This window comes from Schistocerca americana, chromosome 7 (assembly GCF_021461395.2).
Source record: "Schistocerca americana isolate TAMUIC-IGC-003095 chromosome 7, iqSchAmer2.1, whole genome shotgun sequence".
NCBI lineage: Eukaryota > Metazoa > Arthropoda > Insecta > Orthoptera > Acrididae > Schistocerca > Schistocerca americana.
Window position 1 is genome coordinate 470468288 of NC_060125.1, and position 14616 is coordinate 470482903.

At 46.5% G+C, this 14616-nt stretch overlaps 1 protein-coding gene across 1 annotated transcript in view; it reads left to right on the top strand.

Moving 5' to 3' along the window:
* The first annotated feature begins 500 nt into the window (after window positions 1-500).
* The window catches only part of LOC124623021 (synaptotagmin-11), a 183551-nt gene continuing 169435 nt past the window's right edge, over window positions 501-14616 (top strand). The window contains exons 1-4 of the mRNA XM_047148811.1: window positions 501-505; window positions 3480-3562; window positions 10320-10384; window positions 10496-10606. Of these exons, the coding sequence (XP_047004767.1) occupies window positions 501-505; window positions 3480-3562; window positions 10320-10384; window positions 10496-10606 (264 nt within the window). The remainder of the gene's footprint in view (window positions 506-3479; window positions 3563-10319; window positions 10385-10495; window positions 10607-14616) is intronic.

Sequence of the window (14616 nt, forward strand, 5' to 3'; positions counted from 1 at the left end):
TACTTCACGTTCCATAAGGCGTCGTTCCATAACCTTTGGATGTCTCCCCCACAATCCTCTTTTACTTTTCGAATACCCGTGATCACCCTATTACGAATGATCTTACACAGCTTAATATACAATCAAAATCCAATAACAAACGCTATTACTCCTTCCTTTAAGTCCGACCCAGCCACCTCCGCGCCCAGGATCTCCCTATACCAACGCCCGTTAGTACTTCGTCCGCGAATAGAGAAATATATCGCAGTTTATTGCGGCCCAACAAACTCCGTGGTAACGACGGACGTCGTTAACATGCCGGGGCGCTGGAGGCACGCGCAGAATGTGTAATTAAACAGCTCTCAGGGCGGACATATACCAGAGTGCCGACGAATTACGCTCCGCTGCTAAAACAGTCTGCTTTCGTGTTAACTCGGTTCTTCGTCAGTGCAACGTCGACCAGGCGGTCGATACGCTATGCACTACATCAGCAGTGACAAGCGTGGTCGACTATTAGCGTCATGAGGTATGCAGTGACGCCTTTGGTGTCTACTGTCTTCAGATCTTTGTAAAAGGAGTATTTGACAACACAGTACATTTGTGGAACTTAACTATGTAAATCTGCAACGCTATGATTTTCGTGGAAACGACACTTATCTTTTCCTATTTTGCTTCGTTGCCAAAACTAGAAGTGTAAGTTGTTACATGTACGTTTTTCCCAGACTGCCCTATAACTTATGTAAAACCCGAAAGAAAGAGCCAAAATAAATCAGACTAAATTAATTTCCACTGGAAAATTATATATGAATGTGTACCAGTAATTGGCAATGCTTACTACTTATATTACAATTTCCTATGTTGTACTGCATGCGCGTCCGCCCCCCGGTAGCTGAGTGGTCAGCGCGACAGAATGGTCAATCCTCAGGGCCCGGGTTCGATTCCCGGCTGGGTCGGAGATTTTCTTCGCCCAGGGACTGGGTGCTGTGTTGTCCTAATCATTTCATCCCCATCGACGCGCAGGTCACCGAAGTGGCGTCAGCTCGAAAGACCTGCACCCGGTGAACGGTCTACCCGACGGGAGTCCCTAGCCACACGATATTTACATTTTTTACTGCATGCGCACCGAAATAAGAAGCCACTGTGAAAGCGGGTTGAACTTGGCTACAGTCTAGGTGACGCGCTGTAGGGGTCATAAAATGAGCAGGGAACCAGACCCCAGCAGAATTCACGTAAGTCCCGTTCGCACACGTGCAAAGGACCACGCCATGCTGTTATGTCAGACTGTGTTTTAGAAGTCACCTCGGCGCCGGACGCCCAAAGTCACGCAATATAGATAATATCTCCTTGTTGTACAGGGACAAAAGATACTGTTTTTAGCGAGCTGTGTGTGGTCGGGGAAAGCGTCCCGGTTTTGGAAGAGTCGTTGAAGAACTGCAACTGTGGAAAGAACTGCAGGCTGGCAAAATTCACTGAAAAACATGGGCTGTTAAGACAGCATCTTAGAAAGTGAAATGGGGACGGAGTGCTTGAGCCACTTTAAAGATCATGAGACGCCAATCCCGCGCTCAGATCCCACCAAGGAAATGTAAAAGTGTCTACCATTGGTTAACATCAATAATTTAGAAGTGGGAGTAAGAAATACGGTGTGCTCATATAGGTCCACCCTTTTTGACCAGCGCACAAAGAGAGAGAGGGAAAGAGTAGGACACAGTCCTGGAGAGCCAAGCACAACGACTGTTGTAACAGGTTAACCACCTGAAATGCGAGTAAGCATCTTATCAGACAACTTCTTACTGGTCTGCACGCAGAATATTTGTCATTCAACCTGTACCATTTCCGATAACTTCTCACGAACCTACCCAACAGCACTGCGTCTCTGAAGGCCAACCGCACTGTTCTGACATGTGAAACTCATGTCACTGTGCTTCTAGTGCAGTTATCAGCTGTGCTCGACATGTCACTTCTGATTCATTAATCTTTGAACACAACCACACTTGGGGGAATCCGCAAACAAGTACGGATAAAGAGAAAATAATTCTGGTAGAAATGAACAATACTGTATTGTGGAGGCCCATTCTCCTGAGTTTAAGTGACTGTACATTCGTCATTACATCAAAACAAATTCAAAGACGGCGCCTATCAGAATTCACAGATCTTGCTCAAACGCGAGTGTGGCGTTACCAATGATACAAATGCTACACAAGAAATTTCGTTCACGTTAGTATTTATGTTTCATAAATACCAAAAAACAGTTAATGTACACACATCAACAAAAGTTTGGAATATCATAGAGTTTACTACAATGGCTTCTTATAGTACACTCATTGAGGTTTGTACAATATCCTATTAACAAAATAAACATGATTCCTGCTGAAAACAAAAGCTAATTTGGTTGTTTGCAAAAAATCATTACAAAACAAAGCAGAGTCTCTCTGAAGTGCACATCTTGAAAACAAACACAGTGAAAATCTTTATCCCATGACGATGTTTATCAGTCTTTAGTATTGTGTATGTCCTCCCTGTATAAGGAAGAGTTCTTCCACTCTGCGAGGTATTCTCGGGATGAGGCAATCAAGTTTATCTTGGGGCATGAAGTCCCAGTCCTCAATGGCAACTGCAGTGAGGTAGTGAAGATCGTCAGGTGGATTCGGAAATCGTCAGGTGGATTTGGACACTGTGAAATGGCCACCTTTCACAGGTCTTATGCATTCTCAGTCGCATTCTTGTCTGCGGACTGTGCTGGCCAATGCATTCCGTTGATGTTGCATCTTTTAAGGAACAGAGATACTGTGAGAATATGGTGCGGTCTTGCATTCTTATTGACTAGGATGACGTTGTCACCGACTTCGCGTCTATAGGGCCTTACAGTCCTTTGTAGGAACTCTTGGAGGTATCGGGGACAAGTCAGATTTCTTAGATTGGAATTAGAGGGGTCCGCCGTCCCATCATTATTGCCGCCCAGAAAATTATCCTTCCACCTGAAAACAAATGGACTTCCTGGTGTCTAGCGCTTCTCGAAACTCTAAAACGTCTAGTGTGCGGATCGTAGTCTCGTCAGCAAACATGACATTACTCCATTCTGCAATGGTCCAATGTTGATGTGACAGAGCCCAGGTCCTTCGATTGCATTGGCTCCGTCGATTCAGTGCAAAACTTCTCATTAGTCTTCTGAAATGAAAACCACCCTGATGCAATCTTCTGCGCACTGTTTGGTCTGAGATACGAATCCCTGTTACTCGGCAGAAGTTATTTCCAGTATCCTGGCAGTTGATGTTTGGCGCCTGCGAGCCGACAGTCGGACGAAACGATCATGCATTGGTTTTGTTATTCGAGGACGAACACTGCGAGGTCTATGGTTCACATTTCCCGTTTCCCTGATCTTTCTCCACATCTTAGACCACTTTGACTGACATGTGACCATTCGGCGATATCTTGCTGTGTATGACCAGCTGAAAGTATAGCCACTAACCTGACTGTATCAAAGTGTTGTATGCCTCTAGGTGGCATGTTACTGCAGAGCTGAAACAACTGAATGAAGCTGTTGTTGATATTGGATTGCGCGCTGTGTACCGCTGCGGCAGCGGTATGTTTACATGAGTGGGAAACGGCCACAAAGCATGCCAGTACTAAACATGATCCAGCACATGCGCTCTAAGTCGTGTAAGGTGGCTATAATTTCGCACCTTACAAGCACTGATCCACATACTTTCCCGTGAACTACAACAACAATTAGATATCATTTGATAGGTTGTACATAATATATATGAATATTTAAAGGAGACTAACATTGTCACGTACGCCTTGTAAGTAATAGTTAACGCTTATTGCTTGCATGAAAGGTGACTGAGTGTTTTTATCATAAAAACGGCGTAATGAATGATTGCCTATACTAGTAGAGGTTGGAACGCCATTGGAGATGAAACGGCAGGCAGAACTCAAGCTCTGGGTGGAAGGCCCGCACAGGTGTTGGTCCTGCTTAAACACAGAAAGTAGCTAGACGGACACACAATAGATTGACGGCCGGCCGTTATTGTAATAGGGCCAGAAGGATAACCGGATAATACTTCCGAACTCTGCAAATGTTTGACGCAGGTGAGAGGAACGAAGAAGTGGCACCTCTGAAATCACTCAGGCTGGGTTATTTCCCAGGATTTTTACTCAGAAGCGTACCATTGTACGAGTATAAGTTTTTCCTCCCAAACTTTCCACGCTAGACGACAAAAGACTAAAATATGGCTGGTCGGCGTTCGGAAGAATCCGTAGAGAGGGTGAATATTCCGTGGTTTCGGGAATATGATTCGTTTTCGGAATTACGATGGTGGGGAGCCAAGCCTTACTGGGAAGCCAGCGGTGGTGAGACGAGGCCTTCCGTTGTGAGCGCCCGTGTGTGACGGTCGCTCGATATCAGCTTGCCGGCCGCTGTGGTCGAGCGGTTCTAGGCGCTTGAGTCCGGAACCGCGCTGCTTCTACGGTCACAGGTTCGAATCCTGCCCCGGGCATGGATGTGTGTGATGTCCTTAGGTTAGTTAGGTTTCAGTAGTTCTAAGTCTAGGGGCGTGATGACCTCCGACGTTAACTGCCATAGTATATATAAAACATTCTCGGTATTCTTGCCGCGTCAGTTCTGGATAAAATCTCGAGCTTTCGACGATTACCTCCATCGTCATCGTCAGGGGCTGACTGTCTTCACTGCTGCTGTGGTAGCCTCTATATAGCCCGAAGACGGCTTCTGATCGGTCGGCGATTACGTACTGCTGTCGCAGACGGTGTCACTGTGTGCGCCGGTGGCGCCACCGCTTCCGTTTCAACGTAAACCTTGGAAGGAACGTCTCTGCTGCTTCTCTGCATCAAGCTCTCGTTTCCACGCACAGCTCAGATGGTATCTGCTATCGCGGTTAAAGTTATTTTGGCTCATTCTTATTTCAACAGCCTCCTTAATAACAGAATCCCAGTACCTGGAGGCATGGGACAGAATTTTAGTTTCATCGAACAGTATTTTATGTTTGTTCGTGAGGCTGCGCTCTGCAATTGCCGATTTCTCCACTTCCCTGTTTTTAATATGGCGTTGGTGTTTTGCACAGAGGTCGGAAACGGTACGAATCGTCTGACCTATATAATTGCTTCCACACTCACAGGGTATACTATAAATTCCAAGGACCCTGAGGCCGAGATTGTCCTTAACAGGGCGTATCATCTCCTTAATTTTCTTAGGAGGATGAAAAATCGGTCTTATACCTCGTCTACGCAGGACTCTTCCTATTTTGCTGGAAATCGCGCCACAAAAAGGAAGAACCGCAATTGGTGTTTCATTCTGCGAGTGTGCAGCATTTTCACGTTTCCTACTTTTGGAGAACGCTGCCTTTATATCGCGTGCACCAACGTGGAAATGCTGCAGATTCACAGAATGAAACACCGATTGCGCTTCTTCCTTTTTGTGGCGCGATTTCCAGCAAAATAGGAAGAGTCCTGCGTAGACGAGGTATAAGACCGATTTTTCATCCTCCTAAGAAAATTAAGGAGATGATGCGCCCTGTTAAGGACAATCTCGGCCTCAGGGTCCTTGGAATTTATAGTATACCCTGTGAGTGTGGAAGCAATTATATAGGTCAGACGATTCGTACCGTTTCCGACCTCTGTGCAAAACACCAACGCCATATTAAAAACAGGGAAGTGGAGAAATCGGCAATTGCAGAGCGCAGCCTCACGAACAAACATAAAATACTGTTCGATGAAACTAAAATTCTGTCCCATGCCTCCAGGTACTGGGATTCTGTAATTAAGGAGGCTGTTGAAATAAGAATGAGCCAAAATAACTTTAACCGCGATAGCAGATACCATCTGAGCTGTGCGTGGAAACGAGCGCTTGATGCAAAGAAGCAGCAGAGACGTTCCTTCCAAGGTTTACGTCGAAACGGAAGCGGTGGCGCCACCGGCGCACACAGTGACACCGTCTGCGACAGCAGTACGCAATCGCCGACCAATCAGAAGCCGTCTTTGGGCTATATAGAGGCTACTACAACAGCCTGAAGACAGTCAGCTCCTGACGATGACGATGGAGGTAATCGTCGAAAGCTCGATATTTTATCCAGAACTGACGCGGTAAGAATACCGAGAATGTTTTATATATAAGTGCCGTCGCGAAAAACTTTGTTCCCACAAGTGCCATAGTGCTTAGAGCCATTTGAACCATTTTGATATCAGCTTTTGATGGTAAAGACGGACTTGCTGTCTTTGCTCTCAGTAGAGTTTATAGTTAGAACAGTTACGAACTGTACAGTTGCGAACCTATACGATTCTGGACTTCACCTCCGGGTTGGAGGTCGTCGTTGAGTACGCAGCGTTCAGTAATTGATAGTACTTCCTCTGACTATACTTACATGTAGACGTTATCTGAACTCCGTCCTTATGGTTGGGAGTTCGCGTTCCTCGTCTGTAGAACACAGAGAGGTGAAGACAGTATTAGAGAATATTAGTCAGATGACCGCCTTCTGCCTTCCTAGTGTTTGAAAAAGTTTATTTGCGGCTGGAGTTCTTCCATCGTCGCAGACGAGTACGAGAACCGTCACTTCGACGCACCGGACTCAGTACATACAGTGATATCGCAAATTGCTTCGGTTTATTAGGGCTATAAAAGCTAAACAGCTGTGATCACGTTAGTTTATTTCCACTGGGGTTCCACACCATCGTAGATCATCTTTGAAAGAAGTGTCTTCTAGTGTTTGGTACGTGGATGATGTCAGTCATTTTTCATTCCCGATATCAGACCGCGCAGTCATATAAGGGGCAGATTTGGGCAATTGATCAGTAATTTTACTTAGAAAATGTAAACTTTGTAATATAAAGGTTTTTTTAAATCTACAATAAATATATAGGCAGGAAAAACGTTTATCATGTAGTAGGATTAGTTGCCTTCATCATTCATTTATGTTTAGATTGTAATTTATAGAATTAAGAGATCCTAAGATCTGCTTCAGGAGGTAGTCAGACAGGGCCAGATCTTCGTTTTAGCGTTTATTATTTTCCGTTGCGCACATCCATTTTACACCCGCCTGGAGTAGCATCCTTGACTGGATAATGCATGAAGTGTCTAGCTCATTGAGAGTTCTAGTATGGTAGACTACGTTATACGATGGTATTTCAAACTTTTGTTGAGCAGCGTATGTTGGAAAGATTTAGTTAATGCTGTTGGGCATGTAAGATTTCTCGCAACTCGCCAGGAGTCGCTATTAAATGACCTTACATTCTCGAAATCAACAAATTCCATATTACGCGCCTTGAGCAAAGGGTCGTCGGCGACGATAACACCACAACATTTGAGCAGTTAATAGTTTGCTAGTACGCCACGTTCACGTACCTTCACACAAGGGGGTGCTGCGTCGCCACACGCCATAGTTCACGAACAACTTAAATCTAAGACTCAGCTGGTTGTCACCAGCAGAAATATACTTCAGACACATTATTTAACTTCACTGCCTGCGCGACTTTACTTAGATGGCGTTACTAGCATAGTATGCCCCCCCCCTCCCCCGCCACAAAGAAAACCTTCTTGTGCCATCAAGAGGGAGCGACACTCGCCGCACATCTCTCCAGTTCAACTGCCCAGCCGTGTGTCTTCCAGCAGTGGCTTATCTCCTCACTGATAACAATCCTTGGTGGCAGTAACTTCAAAGACCACAGTTTGCCAAATATTACCTGTGCTTACAGTTACATCATTCTCTCCGGTTTATGTACATGGATACAAGCTCTAAACACTGATTTTATAAATACGGTGACTTCTCTTCTGTCTACCACGTAAAATGTACGGCGGACTCTTTTTCCTTCCGGCTGTATCCCCTGATGAACTCGTCCACAGGGACTGACGTTAAGGGTGTCTGCCCTTAAGATCTACATCTTAACTTTTATGGTTGGTCCCTTGTCTGTATCCCTGCTTTCTGGCCTACCTGCGCTCCAGCCACCTCTAGGTCAATTCTGGAAGGCTCCCTTAATAAAACTTAAATATCTCCACTCTATAGCTCTCATCGTTATGCTTGTTTTACTAATTTTATAATTATAATATCTGAATCATTTCATAGGCTTTGTAACTAATTTCGTTTCTGAACTATTATTCTTAACTGAATAAATTGTTAATAATCAGCTTGGCCATGGGTAACGTTTTGGCGGTACACGACGTGCCTCAAACCGATCAAAATTGCGCGACGCCGAAAAATCCACTGAACGGATTCTTCCTTATCTTAAGAGCACCGCAGAAAGTTAACTGTGTGTCTTTATGGGCAGACTTTTCTCTAGACTTCTTTTCCGGGCTCGTCTTGGGCGAGAGGCTCTCTTTCGGCTGAACTGAACTTAGACGCAGATGGAGCGTAGTTATTGGTACAGAGCCAGTGATCGATTTTGCAGCGACTCCAGCCGCTACTTGCAGATATGAGTATTCTGAGGTCCAGCCACAACAGCGGGATGAACTGTAGGGAACATCAAATTATTTTCAACAACGTCAGTAATTTCAGTCTTTATCCTGAAGACTTGTTTTCAGTTAGAGGTTCAAAATACTTTCAACTCCAGCAATAGATGCCCATGCATATCCTTCTGTAGTATTTTGTATCTCTGTGCACTAACATTTGGCAATCGCCATACGACTTCAGTGAATGTAAATCGTTTATCCAGATACACTTTCATTTGAATCACATTCCCGATTACTGTTCCAGGTTTTCAAAGGTACTGGCTTATTATTTTCAATGATATTTATCATTTCTTTTGAATTTACGTCTAATCAATTGAGTCAACTGACATCCTAATCTAATTTCGTAGTCAAATGAATCCGTTTACCATCGCTTTGGTAGGTAATGATTTGTTTATGTCAGGTGTAGAGAGCCATATTACAACAGTCAATTAAACATACTATCAAATTACTCAAAAACAGTGTCTCGTAACAACTATCGACAACTTACAAGGTCCACAGATGCCCTTAAGGTTTTCAGGCTGCCGTATCTAGAGGTGTAGGACCATGGATTCTCTTGAGGATCTTCAAGTCGTAAAATCTTAGGTGTAGCTCCACAGATTCTCTTGAGGTTCTCAGGTTGCCATATCTGGAGTGTAGTTGCGTGGATTCTGTTGACAAACCTGGAGGTAAAGGTTCATGATTTTAAGATTTATTTCTCTTCCGTGTGGCCAATAAATAATTTAAATGATAAATAAGTTTGTTCATTTCAGTTCCAGTTCCAGACAGGACATAATTTTCCTAGAAATTGGAGCTTGAGACAAATGTATTGGCTGAGACAGTAACTTTTCTATGTGATGGGAGAGTAACTCAGAATTGTTAAGAACTGCGTGCATGGTATATTACGATTAGTTAGTACTGCAAAATTTCTGCTAGGACGGCAGATAATTCTATTGTTAGCAAAAATATAATTGGCCAGCAGGTTGTAGAGCCTTTTTGATTGTCTCATGGCAATTTTACAGACCTGTAGAAAGTAGAAAGAACTCTGTGTTGGTAGCGAGAACACTTCGGCTTGGAACATAGTGGAGGAGACTTCGACTGGAGATCGGGAAGAGAATACTTGGTCTAGAGACGCTCCCTGACTGCATAACTCTACGTTGTTCTGCGGATTCAACCTGTTGTGCTGCCAGTCATGAACAGCATACCAGAAGGTGTTTTCCAAGAGGATAACGCTCGCTTAAAAAAATGGTTCAAATGGCTCTGAGCACTATGGGACTCAACTGCTGTGATCATCAGTCCCCTAGAACTCAGAACTAATTAAACCTAACTAACCTAAGGACATCACACACACCCATGCCCGAGGCAGGATTCGAACCAGCGACCGTAGCAGCAGCGCGGCTCCGGACTGGAGCGCCTAGAACCGCACGGCCACCGCAGCCGGCCACTCGCTCACATACCGCTGTTGTAACCCAACATGCTCTATAAAATGTCGATATGTTGTCTTTCTCCAATCGAGCACATGTGAGACATGATCGGACGACAAATCCAACGTCATCCACAAACAGCATTAACCGTCCACACACCGACCTACCAAACGCCACAGGTAAGGAAATCCATCCCACAAACTTACATCCGGCTAGCTTTCAACATTTTGGTGGTTACACCCTTTATTTAAGTGCCAGAATTTCACATTTGCGCCTACATTGACCTGTAATCTGGAAATGCTAACCACTTAAAGATGTTACCTAGAGAAATGCATTTCAGAAATTTCATTACTCCTTCGTTAAATCTGTTTTGGTGTCGCGACTCTTTTTCGTCAGTGTAGTTTCCAAGTAATTATTTTTTGAAATGTTGTGGGGCTGTATTGACGATCCCAGATGAACAGAGGTGTGTCCCCCGTGTGTTGCAGTGACGACGCCGGCGCTGGTGGGCATATGCCTGGGCGGCGCGCTCTTCCTGGTGGCGGTGGCCGCGGTGGCCTGCCTCTGCTACCGGCGGCACGGCGGCGGCTCCGCGGCGGCCAAGAAGGCGCTGCGCGGGGGCGGCGGGGGCGGCGCCGGCCTGGGCGCGCTGTCGCTGCACCAGCCGCCGCGCAGGCCCACCGCCGTCCGCTCCCCGGCCGGCGGCGCTCCAGCCCCGCACTACCTGCGCAAGAGCCCCTCGCCCACCGGCAACCCGGCCAAGACTCCGCCAGGGGTCAGTACACACACCACGCACAACTACAGTGGCGTGCTGTCTGGTGTACAGCAGCAGTTTTTTTTCTTTATTGTTACTTTTCACCTCGTACAAAGGTGGGCTGGCAGCGGATAAATCTACTCCGCTCTTCAGCCACAAGCATTACAACAAAAGAGACAAGGAAGACAGAAAAGTAACAGATTGGTGGTTAAAAAACAGTAGATACAAAAATTAAAAACACGAAGCCGTTCACACTCGACGAAAAAACACGAAAAACTGTCGGCACTGCGCACAAACACTGATGACTTAGACGGTACAAGTGAACGAAGGAGCGTGGCGGCGAAAAACACTAAATCACAAACACGATGGCACACACACGAGAATCTGATGGCGATGATCTCCGGCGCGCGAATGTCCACTCAACGTGTGCGAGTCCGGGGACCTGCCAAGAGGGGAAGAAGGTGGTGGGGGAGGGAGAGGGGAGAGCAAAGATGTCAATGGCAGAGGAGATGGGGGGAGGAGTGAAGGTACAGGGGTAGGGGAAGCCCGGGGGAGGAGGGGTGAGAAATGGAAGGAGGGAGGGAAGGGGGAGAGAAGGGAGAGAGGTGCCATAGGAACAAACACAGGAAGTGGGAGAAGAGCATCAAAGTTGGTAGGAGGGGTAGATGGAGGGGAGGAGGGCATCATCAGGGAGGAGGAGCTGGCGGAAGCCACCTTGGGAGAGGGTAAGGAGAGTTGAGAGATGGAGAGGAGGTGGGTCGTGGAAATACAGGCGCGGCAGTGGACGGGGGCGGGAGAGGATGTAAGAGACGAGCGGGTGAGAGGGATCGAGTTTATGGGAAGTGTAGAGGATCCGTATCTGTTCGAGGAAAAGGAGGAGGTGGGAGAACGGATAAGGTCGTACAGGATCCGCGTGGGGGAGGGGAGATGGATGCGATAAGCGAGGCGAAGAGCATGGCGTTCAAGGATCTGAAGGGATTTGTAAAAGGTGGGAGGAGCGGAAATCCAGGCAGGGTGCGCATAACAGAGTATAGGGTGGATAAGTGATTTACAGGTGTGGAGGATGGTGGAGGGGTCCAGACCCGATGTACGGCCAGAAAGGAGCTTGAGGAGACGGAGTCGGGAGCATACCTTGGCTTGGATTGTCCGGAGGTGGGGGGTCCAGGAGAGGCGACGGTCGAGGGTGACGCCAAAGTACTTAAGCGTGGGGGTGAGGGCGATAGGACGGCCATAGACGGTACAACAGCAGGTTGTGGAAAAGTACATGAACTGTGAACCTTGCCGTTGATGGAGAGGCTTGCATGCCTCAGCGACACAGATAGCTGTACTGTAGGTGCAACCACAACCGAGGAGTACGTACTTGGTGATCAAAAAGTCAGTATAAACTTGAAAACTGAATAAATCATGGAATAATGTAGACAGAGAGGTACAAATTGACACACATGCTTGGAATGAGATGGGGTATTATTAGAACCAAAAAAATACAAAAGTTCAAAAAATGTACGACAGATGGCGCTTCATCTGATCAGAATAGCAATAATTAGCATAACAAAGTAAGACAAAGCAAAGATGATGTTCTTTACATGAAATGCCCAATATGTCCACCATCATTCCTCAACAATAGCTGTAGTAGAGGAATAATGTTGTGAACAGCACTGTAAAGAATGTCCGGAGTTATGGTGAGGCGTTGCTGTCAGATGTTGTCTGTCAGCATCCCTAGAGATGTCGGTCGATCACGATACACTTGCGACTTCAGGTAACCCCAAAGCCAATAATCTCACTGACTGAGATCTGGGAACCTGAGAGGCCAAGCATGACGAAAGTGGCGGCTCAGCACACGATCATCGCCAAACGACGCGCGCAAGAGAACTTTCACACGTCTAGCAATATAAACAATGTACGTTCCAGCAGGCGTTTATCAGCCAGGCTGGGGATGATGCGATTCTGTAACATATCGGTGTACCTCTCACCCGTCACGGTAGCAGTTACAAAACCAGAATCACGCATTTCCTCGAAGAAAATAGGCCCGATAATGGTAGATGTGGTAAATCCAACCCATACTGTGACTTTCTCGTCGTGTAATGGAGCTTTCACGACAGTTCTACGATTTTCGGTAGCCAAAATTCTGCAATTGTGGGCGTTGACAGACCCTCGAAGCGTGAAATGAGCTTCGTCGGTCCACAACACGTTACTCTACCAATCGTCATCTTCCGCCATCTTTTGAAACGCCCACACCGCAAATGCCCTCTGCTTCACTAAATCGCCAGGTAACAGTTCATGATGCCGATGGATTTCGTACGGATAGCATCGGAGGGTACGCCTCAGTGCCAACCAAACAGTAGTGTATGGAATGCCGGTGCGACGTGCGACTGCACGAGCGCTGACTTCCCCGTGCGTAGACGAACCCACTACAGTCTCCATTTCTTCCTGAACTGTCTCAGCAGCATTACGCCTTGCGCTCGGTCGGCCACTACGGGGTCTATCGTCTAAACAACCCGTGGCTTCGAACTTCGAAATCATTCTCGCCACAGCTGCATTTGTCAACGGACCTTTACCCATTAGAATCCCCTTCCTATGGCGATAGCACCGTAACGCTGAACTAGCACATTCCCCATCCTGATCATACAGCTTCACTAAAAGCGCCTTTTCAGGTAACGTCAACATGATGCGACTGCTGGCGCATCTGATTCTCTCTCTTTTTTTTTTTTTTTTTTCTTTATTGTAATTTGGACACCCCATACAAGGTGGGCTGGCAGCGGAACAGTGTACTCCGCTCTTCAGCCATAAGCAGTACAAGAAAAAAGAAAGGGAGACAGACAAGTAACAGAATGGCGGTTAAAAAACAGGTGATACAATAGTTAAAAAACATGAAGCCGTTCACACTTGACGAAACAAACAAGAAAAACCGTCAGCACTGGGCACAAACACTGACGAGGTAGATGACACACGTGAACGAAGGAGCGTGGACGGCGAAAAACACTGAGGCACAGACACGACGGCACAGACACTAAACCGAGGGCGATGATCTCCGGCGCGCGAAAGTTCACGATGCGTGTGCGAGTCCGGGGACCTGCCAAGAGAGGAGAAGGAGGAGGAGGAGGAGGAGGAGGAGGGGGAGAGGGAAAGCGAGAGGGGAGAGCAGGGACGCCACGGGCAGGGGAAAGAGGGGGGAGAGAGGAAGGGGGAGGGGAAGCCCGGAAGAAGAGGGGTGGAGGGAGGGGATGTGGGAAAAGGAGAGAGAAGGGAAGGGAAGAGAAAGGAGGGAGGGTGCCGCAGGGAAAGGACACCAGGAGGGAGGGGGGGCAGGGTCAAAGTTGAGATTCTCTCTCTCATTACAGCTCCTTTTATACACGTTTGTCAAGCGCAGTTAATGACGTTTTGCTGTCCAGCGCCATCTGTCGGACATTTTGTGAACTTGGTTCTAATAAAAACCCATGTCATTCCAAGCAAGTGTGTCAATTTTTACCTCTCTATCTACATTATTCCGTGGTTTATTAAGTTTTCAAATTCATACTGACTTTTTGATCATCCGGTTTCTGTTGAGAGGCAGACAAACGTGTGGTTCCTGAAGAAGGGCAGCAGCCTTTTCAGTAGTTGCAGGGGCAACGGTCTGGATGATTGACTGATCTGGCCTTCTAACACTAACCAAAACGGTCTTGCTGTGCTGGTACTGCGAACGACTGAAAGCAAGGGGAAACTACAGCCGTAATTTTTCCCGGGGGCATGCAGCTTTACTGTATGGTTAAATGATGATGCCGTCCTCTTGGGTAAAAGAAGAGAAATTTGTTAACATCGAATTTAGATGTGTCAGGAAGTGGTTTCTGAAAATATTTGTGCGGAGTGTAGCCTTGTGTGGAAGTGAAACGTAGATGATAAATAGTTTAGACAAGAAGAGAACAGAAGCTTTCGAAGTGTCGTGCTACAGAAGAATGCTGAAGATTAGATTGGTAGATCACATAACTAATGAGGAGGTATTGAATAGAATTGGAGAGAAGAGAAATTTGTGGCACAACTTGACTAGAGGAAGGGAT